Genomic DNA, 20,297 nt, shown 5'->3' on the forward strand with positions numbered 1-20,297 from the left:
CGCTTCCTGGTGGAGCATCTCACCCGGAGAGGACAGAAACAAACAAATACTGCAGGTACCAGCACAGTACTTACTTACAATCACTATACTACACACTATACTACACACTATACTACTCACTATACTCACTTATAATCACTATACTACTCACTATACTCACTTATAATCACTATACTACACACTATACTACTCACTATACTCACTTATAATCACTATACTACTCACTATACTCACTTATAATCACTATACTACACACTATACTACTCACTATACTCACTTATAATCACTATACTACTCACTATACTTACTTACAATCACTATACTACACACTATACTACACACTATACTCACTTATAATCACTATACTACACACTATACTCACTTACAATCACTATACTACACACTATACTACTCACTATACTCACTTATAATCACTATACTACTCACTATACTCACTTATAATCACTATACTACACACTATACTACTCACTACTCACTTATAATCACTATACTACTCACTATACTCACTTATAATCACTATACTACACACTATACTACTCACTATACTCACTTATAATCACTATACTACTCACTATACTCACTTATAATCACTATACTACACACTATACTCACTTATAATCACTATACTACTCACTATACTCACTTATAATCACTATACTACACACTATACTACTCACTATACTCACTTATAATCACTATACTACTCACTATACTTACTTACAATCACTATACTACACACTATACTACACACTATACTCACTTATAATCACTATACTACACACTATACTACTCACTATACTCACTTATAATCACTATACTACTCACTATACTCACTTATAATCACTATACTACACACTATACTACTCACTATACTCACTTATAATCACTATACTACACACTATACTCACTTATAATCACTATACTACACACTACTCTCACTTATAATCACTATACTACACACTACTCTCACTTATAATCACTATACTACTCACTATACTCACTTATAATCACTATACTACACACTATACTCACTTATAATCACTATACTACACACTACTACTCACTATACTCACTTATAATCACTATACTACTCACTATACTTACTTATAATCACTATACTACACACTATACTCACTTATAATCACTATACTACACACTACTCTCACTTATAATCACTATACTACACACTACTCTCACTTATAATCACTATACTACTCACTATACTCACTTATAATCACTATACTACACACTACTCACTTATAATCACTATACTACTCACTATACTCACTTATAATCACTACTACACACTACTCTCACTTATAATCACTATACTACTCACTATACTCACTTATAATCACTATACTACACACTACTCACTTATAATCACTATACTACTCACTATACTCACTTATAATCACTACACTACACACTACTCTCACTTATAATCACTATACTACTCACTATACTCACTTATAATCACTATACTACACACTACTCTCACTTATAATCACTATACTACACACTACTCTCACTTATAATCACTATACTACTCACTATACTCACTTATAATCACTACACTACACACTACTCTCACTTATAATCACTATACTACTCACTATACTCACTTATAATGACTACACTACACACTACTCTCACTTATAATCACTATACTACACACTGTACTCAGTACACTACTCACTTATACAACTATACTCATTATACCGTACTACTAAACACTCCTACACGAGTCAGTATACTACACACTATACTCACTTATAATCACTATACTACTGACTATACTCACCTATACTACTTACTATACTCACTATACCATATAGTATACTAAACACTGTACTACTGACTATACTTAGTAAGCTACACATTACTTACTGTACTCACTACACTACTCGGTTTACTATTTACTATACTCACTATACTACAGACAGTAACCTGTTACACAGATGAACCTCCCGCTCTTCGTTCTGAAATGTACTCAGAAATACTTGAGAGATCCTGGTGAGACTGATCAGTGTATAAAGCAGCGGTTAATCCTGATGGACTCTGGAGCACCAGAGTTCTGAGTTCAGGTTAAATGAACCTTCATGTTGGTTGTGTTTGTGTGCAGAAGCTGCCGGAGTCGAACCCGGACCGGATGGAGGAGAGCAGGAAGAGAAACGCTGTGATCATGGAGCTGCTGAAGGATGCGGCTCAAACCAACGAGAACGTCGCTCGATCCTTCGGCCCCCATAAATGAGCTGGGTTCACGTCCCAGTACTGATCACATCTGTAATCCAGGAGGGTTTATGTTCAGATTTCTCTTTATTTATGTGGGAGTGACTGGAACTCTGAGATAATAAAAATATCTGAAGTCTGAGATGAACAGACACATGAGAAGATATTTGGGGTGTTTTGGGGCGGGTGTGGTGGTTATTTAATTTAAATTAAACCCTTTAAGAATGAGGACACTTTTACAGAATACACACAGTCAACTTAACATGAAATATTTCAGTATAAATTACAAACCTGACTGTATCAGGCTGCACATCTGTTTCATTATGTTGTTAATAAAATACATTGATTTGTTCTGAACATCTGTACATCATTACAGCTGTTTATGCTTCATTAAAGACACATTATTGATGAAAGGTTCCTATAAATACATGAAAACGTAGTACCAGACCCACTGCGACCTTGACCAGAATGGCGTTGATCTTTACGCAACTTTTCCACCGACTTTTATTTTGAAGTTTCTTTTCGCATGCGCAGTGTGGTGTGTGCTCTGAGCTTCAGCTTCAGAGTTTGATATTGAGAAATGTCGACAGATTCGGTACCGGGACCAGGACCAGGTTCTGGATCAGGATCTAAGTCAGGTTTATCTCAGTGTTGGAGCTGCAGGGTTCTGTCCGGTTCTGCTCTCTTACTGTCCGCGCTGTGGGTTTACCGCGGTGCGCGTTCACATTCACACCGTCACCCAGCAGCAGCGGGAGCGCGCATCGGTACCGTCCTACAGATCATCTTCTCCTCAGGTACCAACACACCTGCTGTGGTCCAGGAGCAGATACATCAATCAGTAAACACTTATTTATTTAGATTACACTTTAAAATCACTCCTGATCACAGCTTGTTCAGAAATATCAAACCAGATATATGTACAGGACCACCACAGAGCAGGTATTATTTAGGTGGTGGATGATTCTCGGCTCTGCAGTGACACTGACATGGTGGTGGTGTGTTAGTGTGTGTTGTGCTGGTATGAGTGAATCAGACACAGCAGCGCTGCTGGAGTTTTTAAACACCGTGTTCACTCACTGTCCACTATTAGACACTGGGCGGCACGGTGGCTCGGTGGGTAGCACTGTCCTGGGTTCGATCCCCAGGTGGGGCGGTCTGGGTCCTTTCTGTGTGGAGTTGGCATGTTCTCCCCGTGTCTGCGTGGGTTTACTCCGGGAGCTCCGGTTTCCTCCCACAGTCCAAAAACATGCAAGTGAGGTAAATTGGAGATACAAATTGTCCATGACTGTGTTTGACATTAAACTTGTGAACTGATGAACCTTGTCTGAAGATAAACTACCGTTCCTGTCATGAATGTAACCAAAAGTGTAAAACATGACGTTAAAATCCTAATAAACAAACAAAAACTATTAGACACTCCTACCTAGTCGGTCCACCTTGTAGATGTAAAGTCGGAGACGATCGCTCATCTATTGCTGCTGTTTGAGTCGGTCATCTTCTAGACCTTCATCAGTGGTAACAGGACGCTGCCCACGGGGCGCTGTCGGCTGGATGTTTTTGGTTTGTGGACTATTCTCAGTCCAGCAGTGACAGTGAGGTGTTTAAAAACTCCACTCATACCAGCACAACACACACTAACACACCACCACCATGTCAGCGTCACTGCAGTGCTGAGAATCATCCACCACCTAAATAATACCTGCTCTGTGGTGGTCCTGATAGGGTTAGGGTTAGATAAAATGATAAAATAGACAGTGAGTGTATATATATAATGTGTGTGTGTGTGTGTGTGTGTGTGTGTGTGTGTGTGTGTGTGTGTGTGTAGGTTTGGCTGCGTGGGGTATCGTGGTGATCGCTGATCCGGTGGGAAGAAACAGCAAAAAACCTTCAGAATCATGATGATGTGAATGTGGATGAATTTTGTCTCTCAGTGCTGCTGAATCTAAACTCATGATGATTTTACTGCTTTATAATAAACATTTTCAGTTTAAATTCATTCATTTCATTTATTCATGTAGATGAAACAGTGACTGCAGTAAACACACTTCATTAATGAGCAGCTTTAAACATGTTTTCATTTATGAAGTTTATTATTATAGAGTATTTTCATGCTGTTATAATGTGTGTGGTGGTTTAATATTAAAAAGTTATTTAAAACTTGTTTTGTGTGTAAAATATTATAAAATAATCTTTCTAATAGCGTATACAATGTAGAAACTTCTATTTAAACACGTTTATATTGTGAATAAATAGTTTTTTATTTATTCATCATTATATTTTCTGGATGAGGAAATGAGGAAAAGATTTAGGTTTAAAATTTATACTATTTTAAAGTATATAAACAAATATTACTACAATAGACTCTTGAGTAAACGGTTTACCATGCGAACATTTCGGATTACGAGCGATCTTTTTCAACTTAATGTACGAACAAAGTTCAGACTACGAACAGAAATTCACCAAACACATGACGCCTCTCTCTCTCTCTTTCTCTCTCTCTCTCTCTCTCTCTCTCTCTCTCTCTCTCTCTCTCTCTATATATATATATATATATATATATATATATATATATATATATATATATATAGTGAGCGAACATTCGGACAGCGGACAGTGTTTTTTTGGTGTTTTTCAATATTAAAATTTCCCCAAAGAAAGTGCAAAGAAAACACAGTGGTGAGAAAATAAAAGTATCACTATTTGTTGTTGTATAATTACTCCTGCCAGTAGGTGTCACTGTGTATCAGACAGAGGGGGCAGTGAGTGAGAGAGAAGAAGGAAATCAGATCAGTAAAGTATTCTTTCTTTAGTGCAGTTACACCTACAAAATACAACATTACTGAAATAAAGAAGGAAATAATAGAGAAATATGAGAGTTATTGTTTCTGGTAGATAGAGTTTATATAAAGTTTGGTGCAGCACATGTACTGTACTGTAATGTGGTGTGTGTTATGTACAGTACTACTGTGTATTGTTGTTTATTATTGTTTATTACAGTATTATCTATTCTATAATTTAAGATTTAAGGGAAATATACGTGTATTTATAACAAAAAAGAGCATTTAAGACATTAGAGAGGTTAGGGGTAAGGGGAGGTTAGGGGTTTGGGGGGTCTGGCATGGATTAATTCTGTTTACATTATTTCTTATGGGGAAAAACAGGTTTAACTAACGAACATTCTGACTTAAGAACAGCGCTTCAGAACTAATTACATTCATAAGTCAAGGGTCTGCTGTACACCAATTCAATAATTACAGTTACAGGAATTCATGTTATATTTATTACATGAAAAGTCTTAATAAAATTGCTGTTGTCCAAATATCAATTACAGAAAAGTTGAGACATGAAGTAAAATGTTAATAAAATTGTAAATAATAATAGAGTGTTATTACAGCTGGGGATTAAACGTTAACCAAAGTACCGATGTTATTACGAGTAAATGTTAACAGGTTACATTTAGTCAGATGTTCATGGCAAAACAAAACCTTCTTAAACTGTCCTTTAGTGAATATCTAACATTAAACATTAAAGTCCTTACAGGTCTGATTACAGTCAGGCTGTATTAAACTACATTACCCAGAGTGCATTGCCTCACCGTGCGCATGTGCAGTATAAGATAATGGCGGCTTCCATCAGAGGCAGGACAGTGACACTGAGCAGATATTTGTTAAATAAATGCAGATTAACAGAGAAAAGTAGAAACATAATCACAGTTACACCGTGTTTACAGGTGAGTTCCGATTCATCCTCATTACTATCATCAATATTATTATATTCATGTGTATTTAGCTCTGTTAGCTACATGCTACACGACTGCAGTGATATTAAACATCTTTATTCTTCACATTTATATTCAAAATCATTATTAAAACATTATAATCATTCATATTTGCATGATATTAAAATTATATTTTGCGTTATATAGTTTTTATAAGTATATATGCTGATAGGGTTTTTATAAGGTAATAAACTTCAGATTCTGATTTCTATTAATCATTAAACTGCTTCTAAACACCACCGTGTTTTATATTATTATATTTATTATTAATATACTACAGTAATGCTGTGTGTTGTTGATTTGATGTATCATATTTATATTTAATTCTATTGTTATTGTAATTAGTTCATCTATTTTTGCATTAATAAAATAAAAGAGTTTAATATCAGTGAAACGTTATTGATGATTAAATATTAAGAGTTTATTATAGTAAATGTAACAAGACTTCTCTGTGTTTATAAAGTCTCCCATCATGCTTCAGGGTTACAGGTGTATTAAGCTGCTGTGTGAGAGGAGATTTTACACCTTTATTATGAAACACGCTCAGTGTTCAGGTTTGTTTGGTTTAGGTGGAAGGCAGTGCAGCAGGTGGAGTTGGTGGAGTTGGTGCAGCAGGTGGAGTTGGTGCAGTGATTGAGAGTAAAGAAGAGTTTCAGTATGTAGAGAGACTCATTCCTCCATCATCCATCCCACCTCCACCCAAACACACCTGTACTACACCATCAGGATGGACTCCGCCCTCAGGTACACACACACACACACACACACACACACACACCTGTACTACACCATCAGGATGGACTCCGCCCTCAGGTACACACACACACACACACACCTACACCTGTACTACACCATCAGGATGGACAGTTAGTATAAATACTAACAATTTAAATGTTGTCACAGAAAATCATTGTGATTTTAATTATGTTACAGATTTGGGGGGATTTTTTCTGGGTGTTTTTCTCTGTGTGATTTACACCCCATATCTGTGTGTGATGTTTGATTGTAGTGACGCCTCCGTCCCTGCCGTACATGATCCGTCGATCCAGGATGCACAACATCCCAGTTTATTCTGACATGAAACACGGGAACCAGAAGAGCACCATCATCCGAAAAGTGGAGGGAGATATCTGGGTACAGATCACATCACACAGCATGATTCCTCCTTCTGTCCCTGATATCAGTAAATGATTATGAATGATCTGTTTGTCTTTCAGGCCCTAAATAAAGATGTAAAGAATCACCTGCAGCAGGTGACCGGGAGGGACACGCCCACACAGGTCAACGAGGTCACCATGAGCATCCGGGTTAAAGGAGAGTTTAATAAAGAGCTGAAGGACTGGATCCTCCAACACGGATTCTAATAAACACCGTCACTCATTAATGTAACAGATTCTGAATTATTCATGTTTAATATTAATAAAAACCTGAATTTAAAATCTGTGTTTTTGTTTTTATTTTTAGTTTTGAATCAGCAAAAATAACATTAAATATTTTACATATAATATCTCTGCCACATGATCAAAACATTCACTGATTTTAACAAAAAGATTTAAGGTACGATAACTGTAAATACAAAATAAATGTATGTAGTTAAATATATATTTACATACTTTTTTTTAAATGAACTTTATTGAACAACGAATATTACAAAAGAATACATCAATCACAGCCAAGTTATAACATACACAATAAAAATTAGACAATTATTAACTAAAAATTGCTCGAGGTTATAGAAGTAGAAATAAAATATAAATAAAATTAGCTAATGCAGGATTTTATAGGTAATACCATTTAATTATTTTTTAAAAGACCTTAAGGGACAGAGAAGTTTTCTATATAATATAAAAAATTCTATATAAAGGATGCCTTAAAAGTGTTGAAATTTGGTCTATTATTCATACATTTACAACAACGAATGTGATATTTGGATAATATTAAGAGAAGGTTGACAATATAAGTTTCATCTGAATTCAATATGTCACTTTTAATTATTCCAAATAGAATAAATTTAGTTTTCAATTTAAAGTTCTATATTTATTTATATACAGTAAGCTATAGGCGTTGATGTGTGACGTCATCACTCGGCGACTGGCTGTGAGTTCTGCGAAGTTAAATCAGCGTTTATTGAGTAAACAGTAAGTACAAAATAATCATTATAATCATTCAGAATTAAAGGTGATTAATGTTCCAGCCACATATTTATTTATTTTACTGTCAAACTACAGTTAATCCGATCAGAGAGAGAATGTGAGTGTTATAAACTCCGCTAAGCTAACGGCTAAAGCTAATATCGCTTCTGTGTGTAAATGATCAGAATTTTTATGTTTATAATTTAACTCACTCACCTTTTATTATTATTATTAGTATTATATTAGTATTATTATAACCTAAACTCTACTTTCCTAAGTGTTCAGCAGTAAGAATATAAGTATTTAGTATCGATAATAAAGATTTGATTTTAAGAATTAAACATTTTCTATTTAATTTATTTTACTGTTTCATATCGTACAGGCAATTCTTTTATAATAAAATGTTACAAATAATCTTCCAAAATTTAAATGTTCGAATTTCTCAACAGTGTAGAAAGTATTTTCACATCTTTCAGGGTTTGAATGAATTAAAACTTTATAAATAAACTGAAACTCTGTTTGTAATCGTATGATTTATATATTTATTAATATTTCTTGGTATTGTGTGTGTTTGTGATGTTTCTCCTCAGCTGATGATGCAGTTCGGGTTCAGACGGAACCTTCCAGCCTGTTTCCACTCGTTTCTCACCAACATCTGGACTGAAGAGCCTCTCAGTGATCCTCACACAGATGTGAAACCCGAAGAGCGTACTAAAGACGGGATTTCACTTCCTGTGAACGCCGTGTGTGATCTAACTCCGGCCGGAGACGATGAGCACCGAGGATCTTCCTCCTCCTCGCCGCGCCCGTGTGGACTGTGTGTGGTGCAGCCGGCGCGGTACACCTGTCCCAGGTGTAATGTTCCGTACTGCTCACTGAGCTGTTACCGTGGTGATGCCCATACATCCTGTTCGGAGGACTTTTACAGGGAGTGTGTAAGTCAGGAGCTGAAACTCCGGGGAGGATCAGACCAGGAGGTGCAGAGGAACATGAGGGAGATTCTACTCAGGCTGAGGAGCGACCATGGAACGGCGAGGGAACTGACAGAAGAGGAGAGACTGGGCACAGAGAAGCTAACGCTGCTGTCCAGACTGGCACAGATTCAGGAGACTGGACTGGAGGGGCATGAAGATGAAGTGGAGAAGATTCTGCACCAGCTCGGACAGATCGGTAACGAGGGTGAGGACACGGAGGAGGACGAGGAGGATTTAGCAACAAGACTGTCGGGAGTAAATATTGATGCTCTAACGGGAGACGAGCTGTGGAAGCTTCTGCCTGAAAAGGAAAAGCAGAAGTTCCAGAGGCTGCTGAAGGGGGGAGAGATCGGAGCAGTTGTGCCAGTCTGGCGTCCCTGGTGGGAGGAACACGAGCAAGATGCTTCAGCATTAATCGAGGAGATCCAGTCGAATGAGCAGGAGGAAACAAGCTCAGAAGATGCAAACGAAGACAATCAGAGAGCAACACAGGACGTTAAAAAAACATCCAGTAAAAGAAAATCAAGCCGCCCTCCCCAGATCAGTGCCGGAATCCCGCCTCTGTCCTCTCTCTGCACCACGCCCTCTCCTGCAGTGAAGTTCAGCCTGGTGAACGCCCTGTACGGGTACACCTTCTGCCTTCACCTGTTTAACGGCGACGTCTCAGAGCCGCAGCAGCAGGCCGAGTTCTCTCGGCTGCTTCTCTCAGTGTCCGAGTGTTTGGGACGCGGCCGAAACTTCCACTCGTTCTCCGAGGCTCTGTGCTCGGCCACGGCGGCCGTGACCGCCGGACGATACGATTCCGACTCCGCGCTCGGCGCCCTTCGATCTGTGGCTCACATCCTGACCGGGCGGAGTCGCTCGGACCCCGCAGGTTACGCCCTCTCGGCCCTCAGCCACCTGAGCTCCGTGTTCAGCGGGGTCCGAGCCAACACGTCGAAACAGGACGGCGAGTTCAGACGGGCGTGTTTCCTGGCGGGGAGGAAGTGCACGTTTTTACAGGCCTGGGTGACGGAGAGCGGAGAGGAGCTGAGGAGGTTAGCGAGAGAGGCGTGGAGGGAGAGTGGACGAGCGAGAGAGGAGAGAGAGAGGATGGAGAGAGAGAAGGAAGGACTGAAGGACGAGTGGAGGAAGAAACGAACAGAGAGAAAACTTATCCAGGAGATTCAATAAATAATAATAAATATAAAACATTTAAAGTTCTGAGATTTTTTATTTATATTCAATAAACACAAAAATATTTCCCCCTCATACAGTCTAGAATTATGATTGTTTTTTACACAGCACAAACTCAGTCTCTTGTTATTACAGTAATAATTATCCCTTCATTTACATTTAGATTCGATTCAACTTTATTGTTATTACAAGGCAACGAAATGCAGTAAATAATCCCTTATATAACAATTACAGATTTAACATCCACTAAAAACTGAAACTAAAAATCATTTTTAAAGTTGAATCTCGATTAAAAAATAAACACCTGAGTTCATATTGTTAAATTCATTTTCACTAACTGCTTCTTTCTGGTCATGGTCTCGGTGGGTCTGACACCTGGAAACACAAGGCAGAAGTACATGCTGAACATGCCAAACTTCACAGTGATCAGAGGTGAGGATGGTACCCAGGTCTCCGGGTCACATGTTGTGGTGCAGCACCCACATTACCAGCTGCACCTCGGTGCCATATTAAGACACGGTGATGTCACTGGTCTGATTTTCTCAGGAACGTCCTGTAGTTCAGAACCACTTCTTTTTACCCGAGAGGACATCACAATAATCTGAGTGGCACAGCAACATGGGTACTTCTCCCACCTGCAGAAGGTGGATTGGCTGCTCTAATATGACTGAATATATGAATATGAGTGTTTTCGGGTGGTGCTGGAGCCACAGCAACCCTGACCAGGATGAAGTGGCTGAGTAACGAATGTAACAGCAGGTCAGTAAACGTAGGGAACGATCCTGTACGGCACTCGGCTGCAGTACTTCTGCCAGGCTGCACCGTACTTCATCCTGCACTGGTGCTCGTCTCTCGCCTCCCGGTGCACCAGCAACACGCCGAAATACAGCACGTAAAAATAGGGCAGGATGTGAGAGAACCCTGCAGAGGAGCAGTGATATTATTATTATTATTATAGTTATTATTATTATATTATCATAATTATATTAATACTGTTACCATTATTATTTATTATTATTATCTTTATTGTTATATTTCTATATATATATATATATATATATATACATACACACTGATCAGCCATAACATTAAAACCACCTCCTTGTTTCTACACTCGCTGTCCATTTTATCAGCTCCACTTGTGTAGTTCTACAATTACTGACTGTAGTCCATCTGTTTCTCTACATGCTTTGTTACCCCCTTTCACCCTGTTCTTCAATGGTCAGGACCCCCACAGAGCAGGTATTATTTAGGTGGTGGATGATTCTCAGCACTGCAGTGACACTGACATGGTGGTGGTGTGTTAGTGTGTGTTGTGCTGGTATGAGTGGATGTTTGTAAACACCGTGTCCACTCACTGTCCACTCTATTAGACACTCCTACCTAGTCGTTCCACCTTGTAGATGTAAAGTCAGAGACGATCGCTCATCTATTGCTGCTGTTTGAGTCGCTCATCTTCTAGACCTTCATCAGTGGTCACAGGACGCTGCCCACGGGGCGCTGTTGGCTGGATATTTTTCATTGGTGGACGATTCTCAGTCCAGCAGTGACAGTGAGGTGTTTAAAAACTCCAGCAGCGCTGCTGTGTCTGATCCACTCATACCAGCACAACACACACTAACACACCACCACCATGTCAGTGTCACTGCAGTGCTGAGAATCATCCACCACCTAAATAATACCTGCTCTGTGGTGGTCCTGTGGGGGTCCTGACCATTGAAGAACAGCATGAAAGGGGGTAACAAAGCATGTAGAGAAACAGATGGACTACAGTCAGTAATTGTAGAACTACAAAGTGCTTCTATATGGTAAGTGGAGCTGATAAAATGGACAGTGAGTGTAGAAACAAGGAGGTGGTTTTAATGTTATGGCTGATCGGTGTATGTTGTGGCTGTATAGTGTATTACTGAAAGCATGAGTAAAGCCTGACTGACCGCAGGGTAGAGACCACGCTAGCGCCATCAGCAGGTCTCCCAGGTAATTGGGGTGTCTGACGAAACCCCACCATCCCGACACTAACAGTTTCTTCCCTGTTGCCGTGGGGATGGTCTCCAAATCTGCAGGTAACAGAGAGAAACAAGAACAGGTAAAATTATTTAGGTTCCTGTTTGAACCAGTCTGACCGGGCTACACAGCACCACCAGGGGGCGACGAGCGAAAATTCTAATCTTCAATTGATCCTGCCATGTTTTTGTACAGGCCGTAGCAGGACAGAACGGTTCCTCAGAGTGGGACTCCGGTGTGGAGGTGTGGAGCAGAACACGGCTCTCACTCTCCGGGCTACGACTAGTTGGTCAGACAGGAACCTGAAACAGTCAGTCAGACCTACGGAGGCTTCAGAACATAAAATGGCAGCACCAGACATCTCCAGTCTTAGAGTCTATCCAGCTGTTTTGGGATGAACTGGACTGAGTGTGGAAGGAAAACCACCTACAAGTGCAACACATTTATGGAATCTTCTGTTGGAAGAACCTGCTGAAGAACCTTGTGTTGAGTTTTATCTGTAAACAGAGCTTTAATGAGTCCAGAATTTACTAACAGAACAATGTCCTGATTTGTGTGTGTGTGTGTGTGTGTGTGTGTGTTTGTGTTCTATAGTGAGAGAGCCGGAACCCTCTGAGCAGTAGTGCATGTACACCAGCGTGAGAATCCCTCTCTGGTACTCACGTGCCACACTGTGGTGTGTCGGATCCCTCCTGAACGTGTTCTTCTGAGAGTTGGACTGTCTGAAGATGTAATATCCGGTTCCTGAACACAGATCACATGTTCCTCACACGCCTGATTCAGCACTGCTGAAGGTTCTGATGTGAGGTGCAGTGTCGCTCGTTACCGTTCAGCAGGACGATCCCGAGTGCGCCGACAGGGCTGAGGGAGTGCGGGTGAGACACCAGAAACGCCGCCTGCAGGCCGTATGTAAACGGAACCCACACCAGATCACCGAACGCCAGCATGAACCCGAATCCATCGTGCACGATGTCCATAGTGCTCAACACGGCCTCCTACCACACACATGATCAACCGGGTCAGTACCGTGTTCAGTATCGTGTTCAGTATCGTGTTCAGAGACCAAAGCACCGAGAGAACCCACCTCATTCCACATAGCAGTACAGAACCCACCTCATTCCACAGAGCAGTACAGAACCCACCTCATTCCACATAGCAGTACAGAACCCACCTCATTCCACAGAACCCACCTCATTCCACATAGCAGTACAGAACCCACCTCATTCCACAGAGCAGTACAGAACCCACCTCATTCCACATAGCAGTACAGAACCCACCTCATTCCACATAGCAGTACAGAACCCACCTCATTCCACAGAACCCACCTCATTCCACAGAGCAGTACAGAACCCACCTCATTCCACAGAGCAGTACAGAACCCACCTCATTCCACAGAGCAGTACAGAACCCACCTCATTCCACAGAGCATCAGTTACGTAGAGCAGCTGGAAGCAGTTCACCAGCAGCATGGATAATGATGGAGCTCCTCTCAACTCCACCTCCTTCATCAGCATCGATGCATTCAACACCACCTGAACACACACACACACACACACACACACACACACAAGCCATTAAACATTAAATATCATACTAACCTGTGCTTCCTGTTTTCATCTGTGTTTTGTTTACTGTCCCAACTTTTTTGGATTTGTAGTGTGTGTGTGTGTGTGTGTGTGTGTGTGTAGATGAATAAACTCACCCAGCCAATCAGTCCTGGTCTGAGCTCACAGAAATATTTCAGATCAAACGAGCCGATACGTGGATTTAACTCCCGTCCCATAAAGAAATCATAGACTGGATTACCTACACACACACACACACACACACACACACACACACACACACACACAGTATAACAATTTATTCTCAGTTTTTAAATCTGCATGTTCAGCAGCAACAGAGTTTTATTAAAGGTTAGTAATGAATGATCCTGTGGGGACTGAAGTCTCTTCTTTTGTCAATTGTTCTGCGGTTTCTCTCAGGCTTGATCTTCTCCTAAAGGTTCCATCTGCACTCGTTCTACTGAGGTTCTAACAGTGAGACTGAATGAAAGAGCAGGAGAACGTTCCTCTGATAGAAGGTGTACCTGTGTTTCCTCCCGGAGCGAGGGCATGTGCAGGAACGCTGAAGGAACGGACGTACAGGTAGAACGAGAGCAGGTACGCCAGTACGATAGCGCACACGGCTAACGGCACCATCAGCTCATACAGGAGCGCCAGGTTCAGCCCCACACACAAACCCACAGCCAGCAGCACCGCCGTCACACACAGCGCATGGAAACCTGCAACACACACACACACACACACACCAATGATATCTGTGTTTAAATATAATAATATCATTAAGATATGACTAAAATATACTATATTTCCATTTATTCATTATTTTTACTGACCACTCCAACCTGGTCAGGGTTGCAGGGAATGCACTCTCATAATATAATGTATTATATGATGTGTGTGATAATTACTAGATTATTAATATACAATAACAGTGTGTAAGATTACAGGTGAAGTTCAGGTTAGTTCTCTCAGTGGAGTTTGGACTGAACAGGGTTATAAATGATTGCTGCACTCAGATCAGCACAGAGATAAAGAGCAGAACAAACACACACCGGCCTTGTTCCAATCCACTGTTGAGCAGTTCTGTTCTGATTATGCAGTGTTTTACTGGCCTGTGTTCTCTGTACGCTGCTCGGTGCACTGATACAGAGAACATTAGAGCACTGAGGGTTCCTTCTGATCGACAGGGTTCTCCAGTTTAAACTGCTGATTATTTATACTGATCAGGACTGAGATGAAATGCAGAAGGTGGATCTGCAGAGAAGATTGACATTACCATTGATTGGATATTTCAGTCTGCTTCCATCTCTGAGAACTAACCCCTGTGATACCTGGAAAGAGAAATAAAACAGAATTAAACACACACTGATAGGGGTGCTCAGGTGGTGCAGCGGTCTAACACGCTCACCCACCACTGCTGAGATCAAATCATCGTTATCTCACATGATTATTATATATACTATATATTATTACATAGAGGGGTTTCTGTCTGAGCTCATTTTTAATGTGCTACTGGAATCTGATATCTAGACGTCTAGAGTCAGAGTTTTTCATTCAGTTGGAATGTTTACATATTAATATTATTTATGTCTGTTTGATTTTATGCTCCTGCAGCAATTTGTGTGGCTTAAAATGTTAAACCAATCAATCACACGATGAAGTGTGTGTGTGTGTGTGAGGGGGGGGCCAGTGATAGCTCAGTGGTTAAAGTACTGGACTAGTAAACAGAAGGTTGCCGGTTCAAGCCCCGCCACCACCAAGTTGCCACTGTTGGGTCCCTGAGCAAGGCCCTTAACCCTCAATTGCTCATCGTGTTCAGCTCATTGCTTTGGATAAAAGCGTCTGCTAAATGCTGTAAATGTAAATGTGTGTGTGAGTGTGTGTGAGTGTGTGTGAGTGTGTGTAAGACACCTTGCCGAGTGGGAGCAGGTAGAGCAGAACGTGGGTGATGATCCACAGGACGATGATGGGTGGAGCTCGGGGGTCAGACAGGTGAGAGGTGGAGGGCAGGTGAGGTGGCCACCGCAGCACAGCAGCATCCTCAGACAAACACACACTCAGCAGGACGAGTACCGTGAGGGGTAGAAACACGAGGATACACGCCGCACCTACACACGGGGGGTCGTTTTTACTGCACGTGTTTATTATGTGTAAAATGAAACTTTATTTAACTGATCTGATGTAATTTTACCTGCAGCTCCTCCAAACTCCCTCTCAGTGCTGTGTGAGGGTTTAGATTTATTCTGCTTCATCCTGCAGAAATCAGAGGACAGAAATCACTTCACACTTTTATCAATAAACACATCAGAGACGCAGTGACAGTTTTACTGACTGAAACATTCATTTTAATAGTATTACATTCACACTGAATATCTGAGTTATATTTTACTTACTATATTTTACCATGTTTACAGCAGACGCTTTTATCCAAAGTGACTTACAGTACCATGACTGCATATTTTATAAACAATTAAGGGTTAAGGGCCTTGCTCAAGGGCCCAACAGTGGCAACCTGGCAGTGGTGGGGCTTGAACCAGTGACCTTTTGATTACTAGTCCAGTACATTAACCACTAGGCTACAGCTGCCACCACATCAAGTCAAAAATACAAAAAATTAACACTTTATATTTCGCTGTTAAGCCCAAATATTATTAAATAAAATTAAAAATTCAGAAGCATTTATACAGAATTACTCAGGATCAGCAGCTGTATTATATAGAATATATAATAATAATAATAATATATATAATATATAGTTAATGATCTCACCTGTTTCTCCTCAGCTCTCGGTGAGAGTTTCAGTATAAAGCACTATATTATATTCTATATAATTAATGATGTATACTGTTATATATAAGTGTATATATGTAGATGTATGTATATGTATAGATGTATATGTATTAAACTCCTCAGCTCTCTCACAGAACCACTAACAGCTGCATTTTCAGAAGGAGGCGGGAACTTTAGTACGAAGCCCCACCCCAAAAAAGCGCTTTCCAAACAGCTCCGACCAATAGGAGCTCTAGGCGTGCATCACATCAGCGTGGAGCGGGGAGAGGCGAGCCAATGAGAAACAGGGTTCACACAGAGAGGTTTACGCCCCACGTGTCTCTGTCCAATTAGAAAGAGGCTGGAGGCGCCGCATGCTCATACATGTAGTGGCTGGAGGCTTGTGAACCTAGCGGCACCGTCTGGACCAATCAAATACCCCGGCTTCATCCGGGCTTTCCTCCTGTGTCCTGAGGTAAAGGTTTAGTAAAGTTTCTTTCAGCTACTTCATTTTCCACATACATTCTAAATCATGCCAGTAGGTGGTTTGGCTGCTCTGGTTACGTTTCCGTATGAGTGTGTGTGTGTATTTTCACTTGTTCCAGATGTTATAAACCCTAACCGAGCAGGATGAAGCGCTTACACAAGTGAACCAGCAGAGGGCGCCACTGCGTTACTTTTTTTTATATATACAGTATATACAGGTATATACTGTATATATATATAATAAATATAAACAACCTCATCTCTACTGTGTGTGTGTGTGTCTGTGCGGCTCTGTGTGTGTGTGTGTGTCTATCTCTGTGTGTGTCTCTTACTTGTATTTTGCACCTTATTTACTTTTTAGGCACCTTATCTGCATTGCCAATTTTACGCTGCTAATGTACAACATGTCACTACCTCATGAACCATTGTACCATCTATTCACCATCATGTACTAACACTTGTCTTTAGTCCTGTCTTCTAATTACTTGTTTAGATTAGGGATAATTAGGAATATCTTTTGTAGTTATTTATTATAGGATTTTTTGTATTATTGTTGTATTTGCACTGTTTTGTATTGTCTTGCACTTTTTGTACCGTGTTACACCGTGATCCTAGAGGAACGCTGTTTCGTTTCAATATGTACTTGTATGTAGCTGAAATGACAATAAAACCTCTCTGACTCTCTCTGACTCTCTGTGTGTGTGTGTGTGTGTGTGTGTGTGTGTGTCTATCTCTCTGTGTGTGTGTGTGTGTGTGTCTATCTGTGTGTGTGTGTTTGTGTCTATCTCTGTGTGTGTGTGTGTGTGTGTCTATCTGTGTGTGTGTGTTTGAGTGTGTGTCTGTGTGTGTGTGTGTGTGTGTCTATGTGTGTGTGTGTGTGTGTTTGAGTGTGTCTGTGTGTGAATGTGTGTTTGAGGGTGTGTGTGTGTGTGTTTGAGTGATTGAGTCAGATCCAGGCTGTGTGGGTGTGTGTCTCTCTCTGTGTGTGTGTGTGTGTGTGTGTGTGTGTGTTTGAATGTGTCTGTGTGTGAATGTGTGTTTGAGTGTGTGTGTGTGTGTGTGTTTGAGTGATTGAGTCAGATCCAGGCTGTGTGGGTGTACAGAGTTCCAGAGGACTAAATGTGTGAGGTGTTGTATGTATGAATGTGTGTGTGTGTGTGTGTGTGTACTCTTTATACCAGACTATTAGTGCCACCCACCGTCTAGTAAACCTGCAAGTCTGATCACTGACATTGATCGATTCATCTAATAATTCTGTGTGTAAATAGTGTCTGTGTGTTATTGTGTGTGTGTGTGTGTGTGTGTGTGTGTGTGTGCATGTGTGTGTGTGTGTGTGTTATTGTGTGTGTGTGTGCATGTGTGTGTGTGTTATTGTGTGTGTGTGTGTGTGTGTGAAGCTGGACCTGATCATTTGTACCCACTCACTCTGTCTCTATATTAAACACCTGATGTTCTGTATTATTACTGCAGGGAGAAGCTGAAGACTACAGAGTAAGCAGGAACCAGTGGAGATGTTCCACCTTTTAACCCAGAGAAAATCACACGCACAGACAGGAAACCAGTACCAGCATTAATCCACTTTCATTTATTCTCATTACAAACAGAGACAAACATGCAGGTATTAAGACTTTTACATTAGTATTAAACATACAGTTGTGATGGGAAATATTCACCCCTCCCCGTCTTAACAGTTATAATGGTGATGTGTATAGAACTGTTTTCTTCCCCACCTTGACAGAGGGACCACTGCTCCATGTGTACTTATGGACAGTTGTTTATATGGATGATCTTTGGACATGAAGTCTATAAATGTCTATAAATATCTGAGATCAGTACAGAGCTTCCTAGACTTTCCTATTAAAGTGCTTTAGTAGCCGGATCCATTTTGCTCATTGTAATGAACCTGGTGACCTCACCTGCAAATCCGTCTTCTGTTTTACAGAAATCACTGTCTCATCATTATTGTTTCAATTCTTACTCGGTCGATCGTGTTTCATGTGGTGTCCCGTCTCTGATGTTCTGATCTGGAGAACATCACTGGTCTGGTGAATAATTCATGTTTCATTTCCTCTGTGCTCAGAAGGATTTGAATTCTTTGGTGGAGGGCACAAGCAGCGCGGTCACATTTAGGTAATGAGTGCATGCCCTCACCATGGGGGGTGTGTTTATTATTAAACATGGTACTGAGAGGATTCAGGGTGCCGTGAACAGTCAACTACGAGCAATCACACACACACACACACACACAGCCCATACTCATGAACATTCTTCACTCACTCACACTTTCTATCCATGGTTGAGTGTGTGTGTGTGTGTGTGATGGGCTTTGTTGTATTATACCTGCCATTGTGTGCTTATACGTTCATGTGTTCACCGTGTTTAGTTCGACGCCCATGCATGCTCTGAACTTCAATCAATTGTTGGCAGTTTCCATGGCAACCTGGTTTAAAGGGACCTAGACAGAATACCAATCAGAAATACACGGTGCACCAGAGAGAGAGTCACTAGGCATGTAACGCAATTCAGTTTCCATGGAGACAGCAGAAGAGATGCCCTCATGCCAGTTTTTCTAACAACACACACACACACACACACACATTTTCATTTTTCAGTTCCAGACTGCATTTCCTGAGTCATCCTCTTATTTCTGACTCTTTCACCTTCCGTCTGTCTCATCACTTCCCTTTAATTGTTCTTTTTTTATTTCCTCTCCGAGTTCACGTTCTCTGAGTGAAATGTGGAGAACACGCTGTAGGTGGTAACCAAGTTCATGCTGATGTTCATGTTGGTAACCAAGTTCATGCTGATGTATCAGAGAACACGTGTATCAGCTGCAATGTTTCCTGACCAGTGCTGGTGTGTTGCATGTTGCAGAAGAGCAGAGAATTAAAAATAATTGAAAGAAGGTCTAAACATTCTGTAACCCTGGAATTGTTATTTACAGGTTTAATCAAGAGTTCTGGGGGTTCAAATTCCAGGCTGGGCTCACAGATACAGAAGGTGGATAGTGGTACGTGAATCCTGGCGTTATGGGGACCCACATCAGTGCACTCTCAGTGAAGGTCCCAAGCTCAGATAAATAGGAGGGTTGTGTCAGGAGGAGTATCCGCTGTAAATAACTGATCCAAATCAAATCTGCAGATGAACGATCCGCTGTGGG

The 20,297-nt window shown here is 40.8% G+C and overlaps 4 protein-coding genes across 4 annotated transcripts in view; 3 read left to right on the plus strand and 1 right to left on the minus strand.

Annotated features, from left to right (window-relative positions):
* LOC134332640 (ubiquinol-cytochrome-c reductase complex assembly factor 3) overlaps window positions 1-2,614 on the plus strand; it is a 2,719-nt gene extending 105 nt beyond the window's left edge. Inside the window, exons 1-2 of the mRNA XM_063014374.1 lie at window positions 1-55; window positions 2,147-2,614. The exon at window positions 1-55 is cut by the window's left edge and continues 105 nt beyond it. Of these exons, the coding sequence (XP_062870444.1) occupies window positions 1-55; window positions 2,147-2,275 (184 nt within the window). The 3' untranslated portion in view covers window positions 2,276-2,614. The remainder of the gene's footprint in view (window positions 56-2,146) is intronic.
* A 3,249-nt stretch (window positions 2,615-5,863) lies between these two features.
* mrpl49 (mitochondrial ribosomal protein L49) lies at window positions 5,864-7,470 on the plus strand. Its single transcript, XM_063014327.1, has 4 exons — window positions 5,864-5,983; window positions 6,601-6,775; window positions 7,041-7,165; window positions 7,249-7,470. Exons 1-4 carry the CDS (start codon window positions 5,873-5,875, stop codon window positions 7,393-7,395), a joined length of 558 nt encoding a protein of 185 aa, XP_062870397.1. The 5' UTR covers window positions 5,864-5,872; the 3' UTR covers window positions 7,396-7,470.
* A 630-nt stretch (window positions 7,471-8,100) lies between these two features.
* On the plus strand, window positions 8,101-10,388 carry znhit2 (zinc finger, HIT-type containing 2). The gene is made up of 2 exons (XM_063014028.1): window positions 8,101-8,169; window positions 8,754-10,388. The coding sequence occupies exon 2, from the start codon at window positions 8,757-8,759 to the stop codon at window positions 10,308-10,310; it is 1,554 nt and encodes a 517-aa protein (XP_062870098.1). The 5' UTR covers window positions 8,101-8,169; window positions 8,754-8,756; the 3' UTR covers window positions 10,311-10,388.
* tm7sf2 (transmembrane 7 superfamily member 2) lies at window positions 10,331-16,757 on the minus strand. The gene is made up of 11 exons (XM_063014029.1): window positions 16,652-16,757; window positions 16,074-16,135; window positions 15,794-15,990; window positions 15,159-15,213; window positions 14,407-14,601; window positions 14,020-14,123; window positions 13,730-13,849; window positions 13,144-13,312; window positions 12,981-13,061; window positions 12,248-12,370; window positions 10,331-11,234 (listed from the first exon to the last, which is right to left on the minus strand). The coding sequence occupies exons 2-11, from the start codon at window positions 16,132-16,134 to the stop codon at window positions 11,074-11,076; spliced, it is 1,266 nt and encodes a 421-aa protein (XP_062870099.1). The 5' UTR covers window position 16,135; window positions 16,652-16,757; the 3' UTR covers window positions 10,331-11,073.
* Between the last annotated feature and the right edge of the window lie 3,540 nt (window positions 16,758-20,297).

This window comes from Trichomycterus rosablanca, chromosome 18, assembly GCF_030014385.1.
Source record: "Trichomycterus rosablanca isolate fTriRos1 chromosome 18, fTriRos1.hap1, whole genome shotgun sequence".
NCBI classification, from domain to species: Eukaryota; Metazoa; Chordata; class Actinopteri; order Siluriformes; family Trichomycteridae; genus Trichomycterus; species Trichomycterus rosablanca.

Bases quoted from the DNA above. Each gene is read 5' to 3' on its own strand.
- tm7sf2 (XM_063014029.1), bottom strand. From the start codon at position 16,134: ATGAAGCAGAATAAATCTAAACCCTCACACAGCACTGAGAGGGAGTTT. The intron at 15,214-15,793 runs GTGTCTTACACA...TTCTCTTTCCAG, and splicing joins ACCTGCTCCCACTCGGCAAG to GTATCACAGGGGTTAGTTCT. The intron at 13,313-13,729 runs GTGGGTTCTGTA...TGTGTGTGGTAG, and splicing joins CTGATGCTCTGTGGAATGAG to GAGGCCGTGTTGAGCACTAT.
- znhit2 (XM_063014028.1), top strand. From the start codon at position 8,757: ATGATGCAGTTCGGGTTCAGACGGAACCTTCCAGCCTGTTTCCACTCG.
- mrpl49 (XM_063014327.1), top strand. From the start codon at position 5,873: ATGGCGGCTTCCATCAGAGGCAGGACAGTGACACTGAGCAGATATTTG. The intron at 5,984-6,600 runs GTGAGTTCCGAT...TGTTTGGTTTAG, and splicing joins CAGTTACACCGTGTTTACAG to GTGGAAGGCAGTGCAGCAGG. The intron at 7,166-7,248 runs GTACAGATCACA...TTTGTCTTTCAG, and splicing joins AAGTGGAGGGAGATATCTGG to GCCCTAAATAAAGATGTAAA.